This window comes from Poecilia reticulata, linkage group LG11 (genome assembly GCF_000633615.1).
Source record: "Poecilia reticulata strain Guanapo linkage group LG11, Guppy_female_1.0+MT, whole genome shotgun sequence".
NCBI classification, from domain to species: domain Eukaryota; kingdom Metazoa; phylum Chordata; class Actinopteri; order Cyprinodontiformes; family Poeciliidae; genus Poecilia; species Poecilia reticulata.
The window spans coordinates 26,699,320-26,724,805 of NC_024341.1; the positions used below are offsets into that span (position 1 = coordinate 26,699,320).

The 25,486-nt window shown below is 40.4% G+C and overlaps 1 protein-coding gene across 3 annotated transcripts in view; it reads right to left on the reverse strand.

The window, feature by feature from the left end:
* pvrl2l (PVR cell adhesion molecule related 2 like) overlaps positions 1-25,486 on the reverse strand; it is a 327,549-nt gene that overhangs the window by 124,655 nt on the left and 177,408 nt on the right. Inside the window, exon 7 of one of the 3 annotated variants that reach the window (XM_008422834.2) lies at positions 188-5,242. The exons of the other annotated variants lie outside the window; for them this stretch is intronic. Within the exon in view, the coding sequence (XP_008421056.1) occupies positions 4,623-5,242 (620 nt within the window). The 3' untranslated portion in view covers positions 188-4,622. Of the gene's footprint in view, positions 1-187; positions 5,243-25,486 lie in introns of those variants that run through there. 3 annotated transcript variants of the gene reach the window in all.

Genomic DNA, 25,486 nt, shown 5'->3' on the forward strand with positions numbered 1-25,486 from the left:
GACGGTGGATTTAACTGTAGATGCTGTGACAAAGCAAGTGTGCAGTTTTTGTGTAGAGTCTGCAGAACCAGAAATAGGTCCCTGTGGCAGGTCTGTTGAAGAAGCTAAACACAGCAGGTGCAGCGGTTTGGTATTTATGGACTGATAACCCAGAGCAGCGTAATTAATTACCAGATTCTCTGCAGAGTCTTTTTGAAATGCTTTTCTTTTATTGAAACTGGGTTGTGCTGAAACAAAAAGTTATGACCGATGAAGATTTTTCTCGCAGAGGGTGCATCCACGCTACAAGACTCTGGGAATAATTAGGCACCAAATTTGCGTTTCCAGTTTAAAGTTACCTTCAGAAATCCCTGGAGAAACAAAACGCTGAGACCAGAAGCTGGATATAGTCACATACACCCATACGCCTACCAAAAATATCTCCATTTAAATATAATACAGCACTGTAAACAAAACATAAATAACTGACTCTCTCAATTTACACTCAGACAGATATCATATAGTTGCTGGAAAAATGTGATTCTTGGAGCATGGATGCACCAACAGAGTCCTAAATAAAACCCCACATCCCATTTTTTCTGTAGGGAAACAATAAACACGACATGTGTAAGAACTGCAGTTACACTACGGCTGTCTGCAAGTTATTTCAACAGAATTGGCAGCTTGTGCAGACAAATGATGCGGCTGTACGCAGAGTCTCCACTGAAATATTTAGTAAGAAAGCAGATACAACTGTCTCATTTACAGAACAACAGATTGCACAGTATGTCCAACATCAATCAGCAACAAGGGAACTGCTCAGCGGTGGAAGAGCTGAACCAGCTTTCCTGTAGAACAAAAAAAAATCAATATAAAATCCAAACATTTCAGCTTTTGATTTAATGGCAAAACTGCAGATTTCCAACCCACACGACAGTAGTTACAGTTCATGTTGAGGAATAACAGCTATAGTGTGTCGACAATACTTTTTTCTTTCACAGTACACTGGATCATGAGAATATAAAAAGGGAGAGATCAAGACATTCATTAGAAATTCCCTTTTTTCTGTTATTCTTTATGTTGAAACTGATGAAACAAATGAAAAACCGTTTTAAGTGCAGAGCTTCTGCAGGGTCTTAGAAAGTTATTAAGTCTTATATTTGAAATCTAGGCTGTAAATTTGAAACTTAGTTCATTGTAACGGATGTTTAAACACTTTTGTTCTGAGAAACAAAACTCTTCTGGTCTAAATGAGGAATTCAGACATCATTATGCATTAAGTGCTAAAGCAGGCAGGACGATCGTTCATCTTTACTGTGGAACGTTTCCTATCATTATCATCTTGATTCAGTGTGACAATAATATTTAAAAACTCAAAAACTGCATTGGTGGAACTGTTATATTGACCAATTTCTACACATTTTGTTATAAGAGAGCATCAACATGTTGGAAAATGTGAGTATAGCTGATAATCAGGGAAAAGGGATAGAAAATACTTTAGATCTCCTCTAAAAATGCTTCTAACCAAACATAATTTAATATGCATTAATAAACACAGTGGAGCTCAGAACCTAACATTGATTGTTTTCTTTATTTCTGTTATTGAGCCAATCAGCACCTAGAAAAATAAATGGCTTTTCCATAAGTAGTCGTGGCTCCACTGCATTTCCAAACACTGAGTACAGATCAGTGATAACAATCACAATACTTTATGCATTTGGTGTCCTTAAGATGCCTGTTTGAAATGTTTTTAGAGTAGTATTTGTGTTCGTCTGGCTTTGATTGTTTCATACACTCACTGACGTACCAAAAAGAAGAAGCTGGAAATATTTTTATGTCATCACGTTTATCGTTTTTATGACGGTACATTAGATATTGTAATAAAATTTGACGCCTCGCTGCAGTTTGTTTGGAGAGTTAAAACCTTATTCATGGTCATGTTCTCCATCAGAGGTGGACGTTAAACACGATTAAGCTTGGAAAAAGGGATATCAACAGTTTTGTCAAAAAGCTACTGAAGTTGGAAAAGATGTCTAACTTGCTTAAGTATTATTTTGTAATTCATGTAACGTTGAGTTTTGGAAACCCTTTATTTCACAGTTTTGTTAATTGCAACAAACAACTTGTAATAAACAGAGTTTGTGTTCAGATCATTTTTAGTTTTAACGGCAGCGTCGATGGATTCTCCTGTGCCGAGTTAAAAACGGCGCTGACCTTGAATAAAGTGAGCACCGCCTCATTTTGAGTGTAGTTCACACTGTGTGGTGTATCTAAAATACTTAATGCCTTTTTAAATCTTAATTTAACCAAATTTGCCTCTGCCAGTGTTCATTTAATAAAAGTTGTGAATCCTATTTTTGTTTACAACAGGCTTTCTGCTTGATATTTTCTATTTTTCTGAGCAGTTAATGAGTTTTCTGTGGCTTGAAATGTTCCAGTTGTGACCTTCCCTCCGTGTGTAAGCCAGTCTACGTTCTTCTTTCTGTCTTGTGATGGTTTTCCTGGATGGGTCGCCTCACCGTGGCATAAAAATGATTCACACAAGCTGTTAATTAAAATGTTTTCTCAAATGAAATGTTTTATTTACACCTGATCTCCGGAGACTCTGGTCTTGACTTACTGCATTATGTTTCTCACATAAATCGCTGTGCTTTATTTACTGCTACATTCAACTTGTAATTTCTCAAGAGAAACAGGAAACTGGCTGGAAAACATTTCAAATACGCCTGAAACACAAAGACTGGAAAACACGAAGCTTCATCTCTGGAAAACGATCAGAGCTGCAGAGCTTGTGTCTTAAAACATTTCAACGTTTGTTAGTCAGAAAATGTCACAAATAAAAAAGAAAAAAAAATCTGATTCTGACTATTAAGAAATAAATTGAGATTTTATTGTTCCAGATTTGCCACAAATCATTTCAAGCTTCTCTTTCCTGACTTTCAAAACATACATTTGTAATCTTAGAAGAAGATCTAATCTAAAACTGCACTTAAACCGTATAGGATATTTATTAAATCTGTATTTTATGCATCATATTGCACCTGAGACTAGCAGTTATAAGCTAATTAAAGCTCTTTAGCCTTTCAGGTTTTACCTGAACTACTTTTTTCAGATTAATATTGAATTATCACATCTCCAGTGCATCCTGAAGAACAAATTACTGTCCACTTTATTAGATTTGCTTCCTGTCTTAATGAGCGACTGAATAGGTGTTACTAATAAAGAGGCCGGTGATTGTGTGCCGAATGTCACCAAAAAAAGTTTTCCGATCTAAACTTGGAGTTGTGGCTCATTACTGCACTGGAATCCTTCGGTAAGATTACATCTTTAATATTTCTAAATATATGCTAACATACATTGTGTAAGTGAGAAATTGTTAGATTTTCTTTTCTTTAATATTCATAAATGCATCTTGAATATTTAATAATCAGAAAAAGACCCTAAAACATTCAAAAGGCCCTGAAAAAGTGATAAATGACATCCAATAACCTCCAACAACGTTGGCGGATATGTCACTCGACACATGGAGCCGAAACAGAACAAATATGACTGTTATTACATAAAACTGGAGCATAAAACAACTGAGCAGTCCTCTAAGGAAGGAAACAAGTGGGAAGAAAGTAAAGAAGGTAAAACAAAAAGGAAGAAGAGTTGGAAACAAAGAAAAGCAACTTTTTTATTCATTTAATGAGTCATTACAGACTCGACGTGAAACTTTGTGAAACCCCCCAAGGCTCTCGGTGCATCTTTTCCCAAGTAAGATCAACACCATTACACAAGAGCAACAACAACAACAACAACATCTACAACAACAACAGCAACAACTGTGCTACAGTGACACACCGCCCAATATACGGATGATGCACATCATTAACACCACAGCCAGCCACACATTAGCACACACTGGTAAGTCAGCATGGGGCCCCGCACTTCAGCGGCTCCCATCGGGAGACCAGGTGGTGTCGCGGGGAGCGAGCCCCCAGCAGAGCCAGCGTTCGGCGATTAAGAAGGAGTCTCTCACTGTTGCCAGGACGACAAGTTTAGTCTTTCAGAGTTTTTTTTATTTTTTTATATAAATTCAGGTTCAGGTTTCGTCACAAGAGCAACAGCAACATCCACAGAAGCTGTTAACAAGTTGATGAACATCTCACATCAATCTGGGTGATTTTGTGACGGTTGTTATGTCTCTAGTTGAGATTTCTGGTAATGTTTACGGTACAAACACTGGAGTCACTCTGCACATGATCACACAGCGAAGCTGAAGCGAGAAGAACGAAGCGATAAGCAGCGTAGCGTCAAGAATCCGCTGAGGTTTCTGACTTACACTGAATCAAGTCTCCCCTGGTTACAGTTCAACACGGTCACAAACTGAGCCACAGCGCACAGCGCCTCACAAGCATCACAACAACTTCTTTCTGTTTTTATTGTTCTCGTAGTCCTCTTGGGTAGTGATATACAGGAACTGTGAAGCATAGAGGAAATTACTGATGGCAACTCTGCAGTCAGGTTGGAGTTTAAGCAGGTAGGTGTCGAGCTAATGGAGGCGATTTGAATTTTAGTGCTGAACAGGAAGTTGCTTTAACTCCCTCACTTCCTCCATCTCATCCTCTGATTTCCAGGCCCTTCTTCTCCTCTCCACATCCTCAGACATAAATGGCAGTCCGGGAGATGACAGAGCCGTCCCTCTGGGACTCCATGTCGTCGTCGAGGTACACATCCATTTCTGCTTCGCCCCCATGACCTCTGTGGGCATGATACGCCGGAGGCAGCGCGTTCCCGCCGCCTCCAAATCGATTGTATCGCTCGTCTTCCTCCTCGATGCTGTCATCCAGGTTGAACTTCCTCCTCTCGGCTTCATCCATCTCACCGCAGAGGAGGATGTCATGGGGGGTCGGCCGGGTTCCGGCTGGGGCGTGGTGGAGGTGGTGGTGGTAGCTGTTGGGTTTCTCTGTCAGGGTCCCGGTGGCGTCGCAGCCCTCCCGGTACGTGTACACCGGCCCGTTGTTGTTCGCCCCGGTTCCGTTCTTGCTGCCGTTTCCGGAGCCGGCGAATAGCAGGCGGGCTTTGTTGCCGTAGTCGGAACCGTTGCTGCCTTCGTTGCCCGCCGCCACGGAGTCCCCGCTGCTGGGGAAGCCCCGCCTCTGTTGGCGGCGGCTGCGGGTCAGGAGGACAACAACGAGAGTCACGACCAATAGGAGGGCCAGGAGGGAGCCGATGACCGCGCCCGCCACTGCGCCGGCACTGGACGGATCCTCCAAGGCTTCTGCAGAGGGGATGGAGGGGTTGAAATGAGGGAGTGAGTGGAGGAAGAGAAAAAGGAAGGAATTGATGGCTGTAGTTCTTCTTCTATTGTAAGTGGTGATGATAGCACGTGTGTTACAATCCTCTTACAAGTGTGTGGTAATGTTCTCCTCAGTGTAATCCCTTGGTGAGGGTGCAGTCATTGCTGGGATCAGGCTGAATGGGACTCATTCACTCTCCCAGCTGCTTTTTGTGCGACATTTTGCAGACATTTTGCTCTACATTTATGTCTGTCCAGCTGTCGGCTCCCCTTTTGTTGCCCTCTCCCCGCTTTTTTTGGCAGCTGGAGGGGGTAAAGCCTTTTCAACTTTGGGTTGGTGTGAGCCAAGTTTGCCTCTCCACTCATGTTTCAGTTGAATATTGAAACAAGAATGAAGTCGAGCGTACAACATCAGCGAACACAGGTTTGCTTTGGACCTCATTTTTTGTCTCTGAAACGGATTAAAGGTTTTGGGTCCAGCAGAGCGACACAGCAGACAGACAGACAGACAGAAGCAGAACCAGAACAGAGAGGTGAGGGTGTTAATTGAGGAGAATGAAATTGTGCCTGGAAAGTGTTTAACATCCCCAAGCCCTTCCAGTTTGACCCTGTCTAATTCCCTTTCTCCCATTTGTACCTGCTCCACATGCCCTTTATCTCCCCTCTCATTGTCCAGTTCTCTGCTGTCGCTGGCTTTCTCCATCTGACTGCTACTGGTCAGCTAGTCAAACCATTGGGCAAAATGATCACCTGCTGTTAACCTGGGACCCCATCCAGACCTCACTGACAGGCAGCACACAAAGGTACAAGTCCACACTGCAGAAAGGCTAATGCCAGGCCGGTTTTAGGAGGAATCTGAGTAGAAATGAGAAAGAAAAACAGCATCTGGCTCAGATAGTGTTGGATCTGGACGAACAGATTCATGCAGAGCTAAAAGACAATATCAAACCAACCATGTGGGAGAATACAGTGAGCACCACCCAGTAAAACACCAGGTTTCAAGTAAATGCTTGATGAGACATAAAACAAACATCCAACAGGGAAAATATAAAAAAAACCCAAAATCTAAAAGATACAATAACATGGTTACATGGTGTGTACATAAAGTTACTATACTACCTCGATCTATAATTTCATCTCTTCTTGGACTCAAATAAACTGCTCCCTCCTTCTTTTGCTTTTGTACCAAAAGGACTTGGGTCAAAACTGACTGATGTTTGGATCTGTTCATAACTTCTGGTTCCATAAACAGTTCAGATCAATTAACTGGGAAACAAACCAATGTGTCTTGGTTTCATCAGATCTTCATTTTACCCCTGAGCATGCTGGGAGATTTTAGCCATACCTGGATGATTACATTTGAAAGAAAGGTTCCTGTTGTCCAACTTCAAAGTTTGTACAAATGTAGAACACATTAGATTTTGTTAGAACTTGACTAATAGTGGATAAAAATGGTGTCAGAACTGCCTGACCTCTTGATCAATGTCCGTCTGATTTTTCCATTCAGGAAAGAGAAATGTTTTAGTTGTTACATTACTGTATTAAACTTCTGCTAGTTATTGATGACAGCACTTATGTACAATGAGATCATTTTGTCCTTGAGACCTTTTGCATGCTGCAGCTTTAGCTACAAGATGATTGTTTACGTCGTAAACACCAACCATTGCAACAAGGGGGTGCAAACTTTTCACATCCACTTTAAGAATGCAATTACACACTGTCATTTTTTCTTTTTGTAGTTGAATTACATGCAGACTTCCCTTTGAGAAGCTGTACAATTACAGGAGAGCGGAACAGCAGCAAGTCTGAGCTCCTTTTTGTTTTATGCAAATGACTCGCTGGTTCTGCCAGCTCTCCTGGAAAACACAGCCAGGCACGCCAATCAAGCAATCTAAGGTTCACTGAAATGATGCTGTTAGGGTATATGTGCAAGAGAAGCAACATTATGTGAATGACATTGTTTTCCTTCAGAGACACCACATTGGACACTGGATAATGGCCTCTCTGGAGCTGCAAAGTGTGGTTATGCTAACAAAACCAGCAGGGGGATGTCACTACAACCGGGCCTGGATTGAGAGCCTGTGATTCATGCAAATTGTTCATTCTGACAGTGCAGGGGGAAAAACAGATGAAAGAAGAGAGGAGCTGAGCAAAGGGACAGCAGAGGAAGCCGGAGAAGGTTTTTGGTGGAGGGAATAGAGAGTAAAGTTGAAAGCAGAGGGCTGGTTGGTTTTAAAACACTATCTGCCGGTTCAGAAGGAAAGACGAAGCCAGGATGACACAAACCGGCTGTGAGAGCAAGGCGGGGCTCAGGGGAAAGGATATGATAGCTAAATTAGGAGGCAGTGTTTATATCCAATGGAAGTGATAGAATGCACTAATGATGATGAATCCAACTTTCCTGTCCTACTTTCCCCTCTTTTCAAACTTACAGACTGGCATTGAAACACAACATGTGGGCCAAAGTGATATTTATTTTTATTGTGCCATTTATATTTTAGGCATTAGTGGCATTTATCAAGTGCCTGGGAGACAGAGAGACAGCTGAATAATTGCCTTTTGTGAGAGGGCCTTTGGTGGCTGTCATCCTTCTGTTAATCAAGTGCTAAAAAGTCCATTATTCTGTATAGGCTTTACAGACAATGCACCTAAAAAGGTCATTAGAGCTGGCATGTTCATTTTTCAATAGATCAGGTCATACACAGGAGCAGTGTGAATTTCCCTCCATTTTTCTACAAAACCTAATGACTGCTGATATTTTAACTAAAATTATGCATAAAGCAACTATCTTCTGCAACTAGGAGCAATCATTTCTCCCCTAAATTAAACAGAAACACATATTTGTTTCCAATACCTACGCTGTTCTTTTTGCGATACGATTACTCAAGAAAAAATGCAAAAATGAAAACATTAACACTGTAAGAATATCAGATGGCAAATATGAGCATAGATAATGGTCCATATTATGAATTAGCACAACATAAATAAACTGAATTGAGCTGAAATTGAATGCTAACCAGCTGTTCTTTCAAAGAACAGAAAATAAACATGCAGCTAGCTTAAAGAAAGGCCTCTTGTTAGCTATCTGTTTAGACTAGAGGCCTTATTGTCCAGATGTTAGCTTAGAAACTAGCCTGTTAGCTTTGTAGCTATCCCACCCTCCATTAATTGGCCTTCAGCTCAACTTTAACCTGAGAACTTTTCCAAACTAACTAGTCACTCTGACGTTTGTCTCCTGTTGTTTCTGTGCCGTCTGTTTCTAATCCACTAAGTCAGTCGGTAGCCGTCTTGAAGTCAGAAACTTGTGGGTTCAATTCTAGTTTATTCCTCTGACTTTAGATCTCAACCACAAGTGGCCTATCAGTCTGCAGATGTAAGAGGATGTGAATATTGAGTGGGGCGTCAGAAAGCAGACTTAGGCTGCGTTCACACTGCAGCCTGAAGTGAAACCGATTCAGATTTTTTGTCAAATCGGATTTTTTGATGATGATTCACACTTTCAAATATATGCCACCTGTACGTGATCTCCAGTGTGGACGGGCAAACGACCTGAAAGTGTCCCGCATGCGCAGTAGAGGGCGCAATAGTGTCAGCGTTCTCAGTGTTCTGCCAACCACCAAAAAAAGAAGAAGAAGTGCTCAGTGTTTGTGGAAGTAAACATGGAGGCTAACGCTGGAGCAAAGCTTACTGGAGTTGTTGTCTGACCGTAGCAGCATATTAACAACTTAATCCTCATATAGTCCGTCATGGTTGCTGTTTTTCTTCCTGCTTCTGCGTATCAGGATGCAGAATAGTGACATTTGTAGAGTATCAGGGACGTTCAGGTCGGATGAATGTGACCTGGGCGTTAGGTCACATTTCAACCGAAGACGTTTCTGATACCCAAGTGATCTGGGTCACATTTGAAAGGAGCCGACCTGTGTTTTTAGACTGTCATGAAAAGATCAGATACAGGTCACATTACGTCCAAAAAATCGGAATTGGGTCACTTCAGGCTGCAGTGTGAACGCAGTCTTAATGTGCAAAAGGTCTTTGAGCCATTATCATAAAAATGCTGCGTAAATTCAATTCATTTAATATTACATTTTAAACATCAGTGGAAAGCTGACAACGTGTGGACATTTCCCATCTCCACTCCATTAGTTCAAAGAAAAACAATATTGATTGGCACTCTCTAATAATGAATGATTTAATGTTTAATTTCATCACTTGTTATCATCCATCAAAACCGGATATAGCATGTAAATGCTTTACAAGGATGGCAAAAGTGGATGTTATGTTTAGTGATGTTTTTAATAGATGCGGGCTTTATGAGGGCGTTATCCGACATCATTTATTACAATCTAAGACACTAATGGATCCCAGTTTAGCGCCGACAGTAAAATGCCAGATTTACGATCAAAGTTTAATGTCAAATTCTTGTCAACCATGCTGCGAGACACTTTAGTAAACACTCTTCAGTGCGAATACTCCCCCCAAAAAAGTCAAAAGGAGAGGAGCCTATCATAAGCAAGAAAATAGGCCACGCTTGTCATCCTTACTTCTCGTCAACAGAGGCAGGCTGGCTGCATTAAGAAGCACAGTGATAAATGTCACAGAGAGAGGCAGGAGGGCTTAGATCAGTCTCTGTATTAGTGTCATGAACATGGAGGAGATTAGAGGAGAGGGAGAGCGAGAGACCCGTGAAAACTACCCATTTCTACTTGGCTCCACTCACAGCGGTTGGGATAATCTAAAGCAGATGATTTGAGATGTGGGGAAGCAAGGTGGAAAGAATTAGGGCTGAGAGGGACGGACAAACAGCCTCAGAGAGAGGCGTGAAAAACTAAAATAAACCCAAATCTGAATAATCGGAGGGTCGTCTTCTCCGCCTCTCTCCCTCTTTTCTGCACTTTTTTCATTCTTTGAAGTGGGGCATGAAAACACACCACAGGCTGTCAGTTCGCACCAACACAGAGACGACTGACTCCAATTAAATGCTGCTTTTGGTCAACGACGTCTAGTAATGCTGAAATTACTAAGAACCAAACACTAAAACACAGAATGAGGAAAAATATGAGAGAGCAAAAAAGCGTCAGAGGAGGATTTTAACAAAATAACCAACTTTTCCACATTTTTTACTCTAAAGATACAAATCCGAGACAGGACACTTTGTAATATATTCTATCATTTACTGCTCCCCGGTAGTGAAATTTAAAAGTGTAAACATGATGGATTTTATTAGCAGGTTTAGACTAGAAGATGAGTCAAAGATCAGCACCTCTTTTAGCTCCCAGCATCTAAAAAACTGCTTCCAGATTCAGTGTGAAGGCCTTGGAGATCAAACCTTTTCCTTGGGAAGCCATCAATACATGAACATCATTCAAACCACATCTGCTCACAAGGCAGAGGTACTGCACCAAAACCCAAAGGAGAGAACTAAAAGAACTACATTTTAGTTTGAAAAGACACTGAAGCACAGAACAAACACTAAATAATTCCTGATAAACTACTTTTTGTTTGTTTAGCCTTTAAGCATCGCGACCTTTGCCCTTTAAAGGCACATGCCTTAATTCAAAGAGATAAAACAGTGTGATAAATATTCACATCAGTATCAAAAGATTTAAATCAAGTTTCTATCAAGTGCAAAGCAGGAAACTTTGTAGCTTAAAAACAAGTTTACTTTTCATGACTATCAGACTTCAGAGGGACAAAACACCTGATCATCATAGTGACTACCTCAAAACCTCGTTCTGGAACATGAGGGTGTGTTTTAACACGAAACGGATCAGGACTTTCCTTTCAGTCACTGAGTCGGCCATTAATCCATCTGTACATTAGAGTATAATGGAGTCAAACATGAGGACATCAGTCCATCATCTGGAGTTTGATTCAACAAGGATCCCAAACACTCAGAAAACAATCAGTTTTATCGCTGCTATAAGTTTGTTCTACAAATGAATCACATGGAGAAACTGAAGTACAAATGTTAGAACCGGGTGAAGAGCAGAAATGACAGATGAACAGTGAGAGGTGTAATGTGCAGAAATATCTCAATTTATTTCTGTTATTAGAGCTGATGTGGTGCATTTTTAAAAGTACAGATTTAAAGGTTTAAACTACTCTTGTTAAAAAAAACTGGTAAAACCAAAGAAATGGTGAAAGAACAAACTTTATTACTAGAGATGGTTTAAAAATGTTTGGCACAGGTTAATACTCCCACAATACCTGTCTGAATCTGATTAGCATTTATTCTTGGATGACAAAGAAAACCAACTGAGCCATTTTTCCAATTACCTGCTGGGTTTTTTCTAAATCAGACGGCCACAAGTGCATGACGCCCATTAAAGGTGTTTATGCCATAGACACGTTGACCTGGCTCAGTGGGAACTGTGGAATAAAATCTCTTTAAATAGTCGAAGGAGCAAGTTTCCTCAGGTAAACAGGGCAACATTGTTCCTGTGCAATTTAACATCATTACATATAACAAAAGGGTTCAGAATTTTCTACCTCCTTCTTTAATCCACATGTTGGCTTTTTAAGTTTCCGTAACACAGAAATTCAAACTTCAGATGCAGCAAAAGCAAAAATCTATAAATCCTGTGCAGGTATCGATTCACTCTGAAGTTACTGACTGATTTAACGACATAATTTTAAAAAAAGAATATATGTTGTGGACATGATCATCCCAATGATGTAAATATTACTATTAGGCTCAGACTCCAACGTCACAAGATGCTAATGCTGCACTGAAAACCACAAAGCATTACCAAGTGTTTATCAGGGTCCACGTTTCCAGCTCAAATATCGAAAAGAAATATGATAAAAGTAATTTACAAGTAACTTTAAACAAGATATAGGAACTTGTTTTAAGTCAATAATTCCTTAACGTTGATGAAAAATACTAGTTATAGGAAAAATGTCTTGTTATTTAAGTAAAATATCCAGACAGTGGAACTTTTTCATCAGTATTAACACATTATTTGCATAATACAAACATCTGTCTTACTTCAAGTGTACTAAGATATTTGCAGTAGAAACTAGACTAAAAATAATCAAGAGTTTGTGTTTTTGCAGTGTTTGATTTGTTCCAAAAGTTGGAGCTTCAAGCTGGGAATGATGTCACACTCGCATCGGGAACCCGGGGGATTGCTAATTACTGAAGGCCGATGATATATTGATCTTACTTTTATTGGTTAAAACACAAACGGAACAAGCTAACAGATGTTTGTCTTTTACATCAGTATTATTACAAAGTCAGTAACCATCATATAGTTTCTATTTGCACAGTCAGATTGGAAACTACACTCAGGGCTGCTCAGTCAGCTCAAACTTTCTCAAATCAGAATTCCAACATCAACAGGAGTTTTGTTGCATTTCTGACCCCAGAGAGACACCAGAGTACGTTGTTTTCTGACGACTGGGTCATAGTACAAGTTCTACTCAAAAAGAGGCAGAGAGACTCAGACAAGAAGAATCAAAACCAACAAAGTATCAAATTATCTGAAAGAAATCAAATAGTTTTTCCTTATAATCTCACAAGTCCAGAGCTGCCACACAGTTGACCCCAAAATACTTTGAAAAATGCCTGGTGTACACAGAAACGTGAAGGAAGCTTCACAAACACACAACAGAAACACTCATTAAATGTTCTTTGTTTTGTTGTAGTTCCAACACACACATTATCTGGTAGTGTTACACACACATGAGCACAGCGAGCTCTTAAAAGCTCCTATTAGCCTGAAGACAGCAGAAGCCTCAGAGTACATCTGTATCACACCTCTGACCCAGACGGAGTAATTGTACATCACACACTCTGCTTAATTACCCCTGATGACACAGACAACCTTGCACACATGAAAATACACACACAGTCTATTAAATTACCCTCTGATGATCACTGATCTTTACACACACTTCATTTACCCCACAACTGAAAGTCGACAGACACACACTCACCTCTGAGCACACACACACACACACACACACACACGCACACGTCTAAGCACTGCCGTTTCCATGACAATCTCAATTATTTCCCCATGCATCCCCACGACGCCGCAGCGAGAGGAAATTTCCCGTCTGAATCATCCTCAGTTCCTTCTCTTCATCAGGGATTCTGGCCACCGCTTTTCATCTACTGGCTCCTCACTTTTCATCAGTGAGGGAGCAATCAGAGGGTGGTCAGGAACGACGGAGAGACGGTAAGAAAGAAATTAAACTGTAAACCACACAAGAAGAAGAAGACGGCAATGAAAGGAGGGGGAAAGTCAAAACGACTTCTTAAGCATCTTGTTTTCGGCATTTCTCTTGGCCCATCGAGCCTCCCCGTGCTCTCTCCTCAGAGACTTTGGATTTTAAATGGATGCTTTCTGACACAGAGCAAGCAGATGGGATGAGAACTAAAAGGCACAGACAGACGGGAAGGAGAAAGTAGGAGAGAAGGGGGGGGAGAGAGAGAGAAAGCGCGAAAACAGGGGATGTAAACAAACCGGACGCAAATGTATAATAGAATACAACACACATAGATTAAAAACAAGGCTCATGCAAGACTTAGAGAGTGAAAGCATGAGTGTGCACACACATGCACACACATTAGGTCTAATTAAGTTTTTTCCATTTTACTGCCTCCTGCAGGGGTTCTGAACTTCAGGGGGTTATGCAAGTACCTCTCCACTCTCCTCTTCAAGCTCTGCGCTCAGTTAGCACCCAGCTGCTGCACATGCAGGCTCTCATACAAACACTCAATAACTGACTCATTTAAACACAAAAACAGACCTTTCTACACAACTCCTGACTCCACTCGCCTTAATGCATGCATGCATACTTCTGCCTGAAGTATGCATGCACAAAAGTATGCATGCACAAAAAAAAAAAAGCTGCAACCCCCAAATAAGACGCTTTTTTCCTCTTTGCAGACGGTTGCTGCCAAGTGGCACAAAAATCAACTCAACTCTGTTGAAAAGCTTCTGACTGCATATCTGCACACTGGTTTGCATTTTACACCAACATGGAAACAAATGTTCATCAGATTCAGACACGCCGCCACAGAAATGTAAAGCTTATGAGGGAATGAACTCCAGCCAGCAGGTTGCAGAGCTCAGATTAACAGTACGGTTGTAAAATACAGTCATAAAATCAAACAGCAAGGCAACAAAACGGAGCCAACAGGACTCAGCATTGATTTCCAGCCCATGAACATGGACTAATGGTTGTCTTATGGTTGGAGTTCATATTGCACACTGCAAGTCCACCTTAAACAGCAGAAAGTGATACTGTAAGCCAGACTGGTTTACATCCACGACATAAAATACGTTTGTTTCTGTGAGGCTTAAAATAATTGGGGGAGAGGAATATCTTTGGTTTCCTATAAGATAGTGATCCCCTATAAAATGTTTTCATTTTGAAGACGGAACTGTGTATTTTTAGTACTTGGACCAACAAACTGTGAGCGACAGGGAATAAGAGATGTGGACGAACTAGCTGGGCTTGATTTTGCTCCAACTAAAACTTGTTCATGTCAAAATCCACCTAACAGCCAACATGTGGTCTGTAACGATGTCAGGAACGGATAACACATTTAAGACCGCTTTGCATGCTATTGTAAACACTGAGCTAGTATAAATAAATGACATGCCAGAAACCTACATTTACAGCCAAACAGAATAAAGTCTGCCACTAAAATACAATCTTGAAACATGGAAAGACTTTACAGATGCTGCACTGATGCTTCAGGTTGAACACGACCAAGACAACGCAGCAAAGAGAAACATTCATGCAAGAGAGGGACATTGTTCAAAAAAATAAAAATTAAATAAATTATTTAGATAAAAGCTTTTAAATTGGCAGATTCCAGCTGATGCCCTAACCAGAGGAACACTGGGATAGTTTTACTCACAAATTAATGGCAATATTTTCTGAGAATTTTGAACTTAATAATGTCGATGATATTACTTAGCGAAGTTCCACTGGTGAGAGAAAGAATCCTGTAAACTAAAGGATTTATAGGTGGAGTGGTTTTATTTCACACTGCATCAAACGATCCAGACCCTTTAAGCAACCAGTTCCCCTCCTCGCCTGTGGTGGCGCTGCACCAAGAAACACTGATGAAAACAACATAAAAACCTCTGAAGAACACACTTAGCGCAACTTCCTCCTTAACAAAATGTCAACAAAAATGGAATGTCTTTAGGTCTTAGAGGTAAAAGACCATGAGCCACTTCTGCATTTATTTACCCAGAATGCCCTGTGCTGCTTTTGGAGCAGCCTCCACTTAGCATTCACATATTGTGCGTGCTCCTGAGTGCATTCCCCTTTTCTAATGATGTCCAGCTGATAAGAAACCCAGAGGCAGACCCAGAACTCGCTGGAATACCTTCAGGTTTCACAGAATAAGGTTCAAAGTGTTGCTGAAGTATTTACCTCCATGACCTGAACTCAAATACGTTCAAGATGGATGGAAGGATTTTGCATCAAGCTTGTAGTGTTTAAGTCATGGCGATAAAAACTTAATGGAGGAGATTTCAAGCTGCATGTCAGAATTTGTATCAGGTTAGTAATTCTGGTTAAACTCCTTGTGAAGTCGTTAAGACCTTTTGGTCTTCATCAGGAACAAAACCAGCCGCAGACCTTCTGACCTACCTGCATGTTTTACACCAATAAAGTGTTTATGAGGTGATGCAGATGGAAACGTTTCCTCAGACAGAACCTTTGCGTGTTTCTCTTTTCCTCCCGTCGCGTGTGTGATTATGCGACATCCTCAAGCTGCGGATAATTAGGTATGCCGTGAAAATGTGCATCTCCTGTAAGATGAGTGCTTTGACCTGAAAAGGATGAGAGCCTCCGAGTCTCTGAATGTCTTTTAACACTGTCAGGTTTGCCGTTAACATCTCTCTAATTAGCCTTTCCTTCTTATTACAGGTGAGGCTGTGAGTGGGGAGGTGGAAGTGTTTTCTGAGTCTGATTTGATCAAACTCAGATTGCTACGTGGGGAATGTAGAAATGAGCACCCACCGGGCCGGCTGGGTGGCCTGTGATTACAGACAATCTAGACTTCTACCTGAAGCTGCGATAACACCTCTGATTTGTTTCCTTCGCTGAAGTCATTTAAACTTTGCTCTGCATTTTTTTTTTATGTGATTATAGGACAACCACAGCTTGTAAAACACATGCCATGCAGCACAAACTGGCTGCTTCCCTGGACGGTTCCTGGAAACTGACATCATGCCGGAGGATTACTGGGGAAAACAGAATTTCTGTTTCTTTTACACTTGGTGTTCTTTGCCATAATTTCATGTTTCTCTGAGGAGACATGAAGCAGTAGTCTAGCATCTGTCCAGGCTGCAGACTCCCATGGGTTTAATTTGTTAACACTCTGCCTTCCAGAGAGGAGAAACTGCTTTCTATCAAGTTCAGCTGAAGTGAATAAATAAACTACAGCCTAGACGTCTTGGATGAAGCTCCTCAGCAGGAAAATTCTCCTAATAAACCGAACCACATGCTTCTTGGAACAGGAGTCCTTTTACTGACTTTTTTTGCTGGGTTTTGGCAGAAATGTTTCACTCATGCAGCAGTTAAGTAGTAAGAAGGTCATCCGGGGTAAATCTCAGCCTGCATCGTGGAGAATCGGATTCTGATTGAGAAACAATAATCCTGTCAGCAGATCCAGGTTTGGAAACCTCTGGGTGTGGTTTTCACTTTTCCCACGTGATTTGTTTCTGTTGGCTCCTCCAAAGCGAGCTGAAGCACTGTGCAGCTAACGTACACATTCATGCCGTTATGTTTGAGGAGCATTTCACACTTTCTGCTTCTTCAAAACAAATATTTCGAGGTTAAAGTTCAGTTTGAGCATGTAACCATGGTAATAAATACTTTCTGAAGTATTTAACATCCAATTAAAATGTTGATCTCACTTCCTGACCACATAAACACGTCAGATGTAATGTTTGCCAACCTAAAAAAACTAAATCTGAAAACCTTTCAATTAAAATTGAACTGAAAGTGAAAGTTCAGCAGTGCTTTAAATTCAGTTTGGATGCCAACATTTACATATTTTAGCAATAATATCTGAGTTTTCACTACATGGCCTCAAACCTAACACCTCTGCCAGCAGCCCAAAGAGCTGAAGCTCAGATCATCCAACACAAGATTTTTTGGTGAAAATATAACTAAACAATATCAAGACTGAACTTGTTTAAATCTCTATATATTTGGTCAAAACGTTAAAGTTTAGTAAGTATCTAAACTTAGCTTAGATGTACAGGAAGGCTTCCACCAAGCGGTTCTAGTTTAGCACCAGTTAGCACCAAGAAATGAAAATGGAAAAACTCAGAAGTTGTGCAGCTAAAAACTGAAGCTACTTAAAAGTGCAGAGCATGAAAATGAATGAAAAAGTTGTTTTAGCAATGAAATTACATGATGTCACTCCCTCTTGTCATAAAGTTCTGATAAAAATGTTGAAATTTTTTCACTCTTAAAGCAATGTCAGACCAAACTACAGGTAATAAGTTATTTGAATATTTTATGGTTTTATGTCATTTTTCTCAGTCCATCCTGTGTTTTACCTGCCATATTCAAAACAACTGCTTCATATCAACACAACACACATATGATCATTTCGATAGTTTCTGTTTTGTTTTTTGCGATTTATTTTTGCAAGACAGAAGAAAATGGTCTCAACTCAGGCATTCGGCAGAAATGTTGTACTGCCCCTTGTGCATAGGGGTTTCATTACACCTAAAACCTGTTTTTATTTCTACAAGAAATGCCTTATTATTACAGTATGTCAAACATATGTATATGTGAAGTTAATCAGCCCTAATTGGTGCCAAGAATAATGATAATATCCTGTTATTTACACATCTCACAGCAGTGAGAGAGCAAGCTGCTCTCTGTTAAGTTAAGTGTTTCTCAACCCAGTGACAATTGCAGAATAAGCTGCTTGGTTAAATGTGGTTATGTTTAATTGAAAAATGTCTCAAAGGTTCAAGATTATTCAAGGTGACAACTAAGAAATAATCAACAAAACATACATTTTCTTACTTTTTGTGATTAGTTCATATTAAAACAGGAACCCGCACACATTCAAACTGCCAGCAGTTTTCAGAGTTGTCTTAATTAGAAGTAAAATGATTAGTTTTTTTTTTAGTACCAATGGCAAACAATTAAAAGTAATGCAAAGGAATTACATTTTAAAGTTAGAAAGTTGTGAGATGGATGATGTACTGATTTTCTAATCTTCTGTATCTCTGAAACTTGCAGCCAGCAGAGATGATTAATAAGAAATCGTCCTTTTCCAACCATCCGTGTCCAAATAAAGAAGCATTTAATGCAAATCTGCGGTGATCCATCACCAAACTGCGAGTGCTGCGCTGCTGAGACACACTCACACACCGAGCTGTCAGCTCCAGTGGGTTCAGGAGTTTAATGAACATTATTGATGCAGAGGCTCGTGCAATTACTGTGACGCTTACACCTACGTGTCGGTGGCTTCATTAATTCAGGGTAAATTCTGGCTAATATATAAGGACAAGCAGATATGTGTAAGAAGAGCTGTCGTTTGTCCGGGCTCCTGCTTCCCCGCCCCGCCTGCTCTCCATTACAGATCAACACGGCCGCCGGTCCGTGTGTCCCGTTTGGATACTGTACGTGTGTCTGTGCGTGCGCGCCGTCAGAAACATTTTCTGCCTTATTCTGCCTGGCTGAATGCAGGGAGCTGATTGGATCCAGACCTCGGCTGTTGGTGCTGATCAAGGAAGCCAAGCAGGGTGGAAAAAAACCATCCCGCTCCCCTCTCTCCATCCCTTTCGCTCCGCTCTCACTCAATTCATCTCCATCTCAGAGTCACCCCTCCTTCCCTTTGCTCCACTAAACCCCCCCTCACTCCTAAATGGGCGATTTGTGGCTGGGTGAGTCATTTCTGAGCAAATCCTGACCACGGATAAGGAAGGGGGGAGTAAAAGACAAAGGGGATGTGTGGAGGAGGAGGAGGGGGCTAAAGGGCCACAGAAAGAAGAAAGAAAGAACAAACTGAACAAATGTGTGCTTTTCATTTCAAGCGGAGAGAAAGCAAAGAGGGAGAAAGGAGAAGGATTAAGACTGCTCTGTTATTTCCCAGCTCACTCACTCCCTTATGATCAGGAATATGAAAATGTTAAGCAGGAAGGCAGCAGAATCATCCCCCCTCTTCACATTGCTCATAAAGTAATCTCAGCGCCTTGCAAAATTATTCATACAACTTAAGTCGTCACATTTCACACCTCAAAATATTTCTCCAGCTTTCCAAATGTAGACACTTTTACACACTTTTCTTTGCAAAACAGCCTGAAGTTCAGTCTGATTGGATGGAGAGCATCTATTAACATGACTCTACGAGTCTTTCTGCGGAGTCTCAGTTCAGATGCACCGATCCACTTTTTTCACTTACGATGCCGATATCTGGGGCTTCGTATCAGTTTCTGTTTTTAGACACGGACATAAATGAAATGAATTACACGTTTGATAACTGCACCAGCAGAGCACACTTAAATACTGGAGCAAACTTCCAGAAAACTGCAAAACAGCTGAAATGCTGAGTTCCTTTAAATCACGGCTAAAAACGAATCATTTGATTAATAACTGGAACGTTGATCAACAGATCTGAGGTGGATTTGCTTGATGATTTTAATGACTGTGTTTGAAAAAATGTAATATTTACCGATTGTTTCATAATTGGTTGCAAACTCAGGCAAGTTGAGGAAATGGATGAATCACTGGCGTTTCCATGGCAATAAACTGCTTGGTGTTTATAGCTTTCCTTTATCTGTGATGGATGCTTCCAGCATATTGTAAAATCTTAGCCACATCGTTTTAAGGCACATCTGAAGGCTGAAGACGGCAAAGCCTAGAGAGTTTGGACAGATGTTTAGTCTCATTCATTTGTTCTTTTTATAAACATTTTTCTCACAGTTTTCCAATTAACAGTCCAACTGGGTGTAACTTCACTTCATTAACACAAACTGCTGCTCTTTGTTCTCTGGTTCTGACTGAAACTTGCTGTTGTTTTGTTGCTGACGGCTGCTGCCCCAGGTCTGCTGCTTGCTCTTTAAAAATCAATTCAAATAAAACAAAGTAAAAACGTCTACAGTAAAGTGAAAAAACGTGGCTTTTATCAGCCACTGGGTTACGGGACTAACTCTGGCTCCTCCCATGGGGGGCCGGGACGTTTCCAGGAATCAGAGACACCATCTCCTCAGAGGATCCGCCCCGCCAGGCCCCCCAGGCCTTCACCTGGTGAGACACTCCGGAAACTGGTCCCCCAGTAGACGTCTGGAAGCCATCCTCATCAGATTCCTGGATAACCTCAACGGAGCGGGGACTCGGAGCGCCTCCCTGATGGATAAGCCCCTCACCACATTCCTTACTCTTAGACACAGCCGCTCTTACTCTAAATCTCGTTCTGCCCAGAGTTTAGCAGAATGACTGCAAAGTAATAATCAAATCAGCAGATTTTACAGCCACTTGATGCCAGAATATGACTGGAAATGTAAAATTTGGTCAAGAGATTATAAAAAAAAAAGTAAACAAAGAAAAGAAAAAAGCTTCAAGATTTAATCAGATTTTCTGACTCAATGTTTAATGTTGCACGAAGCTGCCAGACATCAGCCCAGTTTGGATCTGTGCAGGAAACCAGAGGAAAACTTTATTCCATCTTATTAAAAAAATAAAGACACGTCAGTGAAGCAGCAGAACAATCACTTCCTCTCCGCTGTCATCTCCTCCTCAAGGCTTTTATACATTGACCTGTTCTCAGATAATCCACCCTGACAGCATTCCATCTCTCCTCCCTCTTAACCTTTGACCTGCCCTCCTCCTCCCTGCATTGATCAGCTGGTAGTGGATCAGCTGTAGATGTTGACAGCAGTCTGACCCTGAACATTTGCTGCTGGCTAATTAAAAGGCAACGTTGGTCTGCAGGATTACATCCAGCCCACTCCAACCTGCTTTTTTTCCTCCTTAACAAATAACCTTTGTTTTATTTTTTAGATAAAAGAAAAATGTGTAAATGCACAATACATTTAATTTTTAAAGGAAGAAATTCATCCAACCCAATCCAGTCCTATAAGGAATAGTAATAACGCCCTGAACCTAGCAACTATTTGTGCCATCCTTAATGGCCACTTCCAGGAATTTTTGATACGTTTCCAAGTTATGGTCGAGGAATTTTGACCCACTCTTCTTTGCAGAACTGTTTTATTTCACTCATATTCAAGATATTTGGAGCATCTTGATTGCATCCAAGTTTGAACTTTGACCAAGTCGTTCTAAAACCTTCATCGGAGCTGGAGTTTATGAAGTGCTTCTAGTCGTAAAGCAGCTGTACTTGATCTTAAAGTGCCGAACAGAAGATGAGATATTGTTTAGGATTTTCTTCTAAACAGCAAAATTCATGTCTCCCAATAATAACAAGTCTTCCCGGTCCGGAAGCAGCAGATCCAGACCAACACACTATCAAAACTGATTTCTCTTTGAAAAGGTGCGTTAGCTTTAGCCCAGGTACGGGACACACCTTGATTTTAGTCTCATCAGTCCATAGAATATGTTCAACGTCTTTGGGATGCAGGATGATTCTTTTTCCTTACATGTCTGATTGAAACCATTTTTATTTATTTTATTTCGCTGATGTTCACTGAGTGTGTGAGGCCTGCTGAGCTGCAGATATCCTGTTTTTTTCTGACCTTGTAGATGAGCTGAAGTTAAACTCTTGGAGTAGTTTTGGTAGAGCTTCCAGCGGGAAGTTTCACCACTGATTCACATTTTCTCCATTTGTAGATTTTTTTTAAACCTTTCCATGCTGACAGGTGTCAGTAATTTAGTTTAGTCTCCTTCACATATGGACTGCTGGGTTCAGACAGATTCTCCTGCTTAATAAATCAGGTTAATATTGCTACTCTGGTCATTTTTTCGTTAGTATATTTTTTTTTTTACATGTGGGAAAAAAATAGAACAAAAAAATAAATTTGTAAGGCAGGCAGACACTTTCACATCTCTCTATGCTAATAAACACACAGTTCACCAGGGGAAGTTTATTGGGGCTTTCTGATGCCGACTGGAAGGAGATCACAGAGAAATGAGAAATGTGACCGAGCTGACACCACAGATTGATGTTCAGTGAATATTTCTCTGCGCTTCCAGGCTTTTCTCCTTCTGGGGATCAGGACCATTGTGTCTCTGCATGCACCATGTCTGCTTATTTGTTTTTGTGCAAAAATCTGTTTGCCTCTTCCTTTCACCTGACGTGTCTCGAAGTGGGATGTGGTGAAATGAAGAAAGAGCAACAGTGGCTCAGGGTCTTTAACATTGAAATAGAATGCAGCAGCAGCAGAAGCACAGAGGTAATCATGAACTGCTCCCTTGCCAAGCTTTAGCTACAGGTACCAACATCTGACCCTGCAATCTAACTGAGGAACGAGCTTGTGCTTGGGTCCAAAGTCAAAACGCTCATACAACGGAAATCTGCACATAAATGCAGAAGCATTGTGTGTTTGTTGCATGCAAATTGCATCATATCTGTACCACATAAACCCATATATTTGTAAGTGCAGTGGCTCTATAGGACATTTCTAATGTGCAGTATACAATCTTTTTTATATGCTTCTAGTGAACTATGACATGTAATTCTGCCTGAAGCACGGCAGCAGAGGAAGTTTGGCCTTGGCTGGAAGAAAAACAGTGGAGAAAAAGGAGAGAAATGAAGAAATGGAAGGCATCCCCGGGGATACGAGAACAGTACATCATGAGCGTATAAGCGTGTTCTCGTTTATGCATCTCAGGGTCACCCACATGCCGCCTCACCCTGATTGAAACCAGCGGCGTCGTGGCTTCGCTCGGCTCGGCTCCATCGGTGAGCTCATGTTTCCTTTGTAGTTGATGAATAAACAGAAAAAAGAAAAATCTTGAAATCTTGATGTTTGAACTGCACAGCCTCCAAATGTGAAATATTTAAACCGCAGAGCAGAGAGAGGCAGGTATGTGTCTTTAAAATATTAATACCATATACCAATCATTCAACTCTCTCCAACTAGGGGCAGCTGGGTGTGAACGTTGAGAAAATCAAAAGCCAAAATAGTTTAAAACAAGCATCAAGTGCAGCACAGATCTATTTGAACAGTTTGTGCAGAAACAGCAGAGGAATCCAAACTATAAGACTCCCAGAGGTTTTCAATGCCCACAAACATAACATCAATATCAAACTGGCAGCTTCAAAACTGGCCGGCAACCTCATGTAGAAATCAATTTCATTGACCAGAAACATAAACAAAAACTCAACAAATGTTCAGTGTAACAAGTGAAATGTGTTAAACAAAAAAAGTTTTATTTATGGCCTGTACAGCAAATACACAGGACTAAAATCTAACATGCTGGAATCAGTGAAGTTAAGTTTAAGAGCCCAAACTCCTTAGAAACATATGATGCAGCTGCCAAATATCAAAAAATAAAGTTTAAAATGTGACATTTACTCAGTGAAAATGGGACAAGTTAGGAATATATTGCTGTTTTATATTGGATAACATATCCAAAGCCCCATGTTAGGAGAAGAGAAGTCTTTATGTAATATGATAGAATGCCCAATTTGTTAAATCAAACATGTAAACTCTAAAATCAAGATGTTCTCTGTTGATTTTGATGTAAACCTCAAAGCATCTATAGTTTTATTGGAAATGTGGGAATATATCTTGCATGTAGAGAAAGTGGAGATCAATCTTTACACTAACACCAAATCTTAGCTCATCTTTCAAAGATTTTCTGGCTAATGTTAAAAACAACCAGTTGAATCCCCATCAGGAAGAAAAGTACATCAAAATGTCACCACTGTTCAGTTTATGACCCTTTATTCCAAATTTCACATCCTGTTATGAGATCAGGCAGCTGTTACCGCTTTGTCTGACCCACCTTCACTTGTCCTTTGCTGTCTCCATGGGAGACAATTTCACTGTGGAGAATCTGTCAAAATAAATGCTACGTTACATTCAGAATTATGAACTAAAAAAGGAATTCATGGAATTAGTGTTGACAGGATGTGCAGGATCATCAGGTTTCTATAGTAACTAATAATGGAGAGCCACGGGATTCATTTTTAAAAGGAATTACGCGATCTGGTTGTGTTATTTCTCATTTATTTTGTTTGAATTAAAACAAAACTACAACTTGCATTTCTGGAGTTTCTCCACATATTCAAGTTTTTAGATTTTATTCTTCAGTTTTTGTTTACAGTTTGCTGTATTTCTTTATATTCAGTTTAAAGTTGACCTTTTCACACTGATGGTCATAAAGGACTTTGTTTTTAGAAGATGATGAGTTACTCTGAGATGCTCCATTTAAAGAACAACATCTGCAGCTCAGCTCAGGTAAGAAGGCCTGAATTTCTCCTTTAAGCTCAACTTTCCAACTTAGTTCATTCAGGCTAGATAGTTTTCCTTTCTTACAGAAACATTCTTCCTTTGAGATTATGGTTGCTCCTCATTTTATTTGAACACCTGACTTGTTTTAACAGAAGACTTTTAAGTTGCTGCTCTACATGTCAATGTTATATTTTTACCCTGCTTAGTAATTTGTTCCATTTGCTTTGATGGATTCAGCAAAGCAGAGCACAAAAACTGACTCCTCAACAACGCGCATTGTGCCTTCCAGGGTAGAAAACAGAAATGCTAATAGCAAATTTTAAAAAAGGGACGATGCGTCTTGTCTGTATCTGCAACTTAAGAAAGAAACTCTTCTCATCTCACCACAATGCATTCAGTGTTTTGTGAAGAGAACCACTTCTGGCTGCTAGAATGTGACAGCAGCTCCTGGCTCTCCTCCCAGGAAATAATCAACCAAGCAAAGGGACACTTTAGAAACAATTCCACTTTATTCTGAGAGACCAGGACTCTTCAAAACTCCTTTATTTCCATGTTTTGAACACATTTTTTGTTTAAGTTCCATAAAATGGATGACTCCTTTCTGTGAATTATGCTAATTTGTTTCCGTTACACTTTTCCAAACATGCAGACTTTATGCTCTGAAAATGGTGCAAGGAGTTATTTTGATGTATCTTAAGTAATAATAGGACTAAATCTACCAAGGTTTCATTTTTGAGACTTATAACCTCAAAGTTTGTCTTTCATTTTTTCTTTTACTTCATGAATAGTTAATTCTGAACTTAAATTTTCACAGGCAAACTTGTGACATTCTTCTGAATCTCAAACCCCAAAAGAAAGACAAGTTATA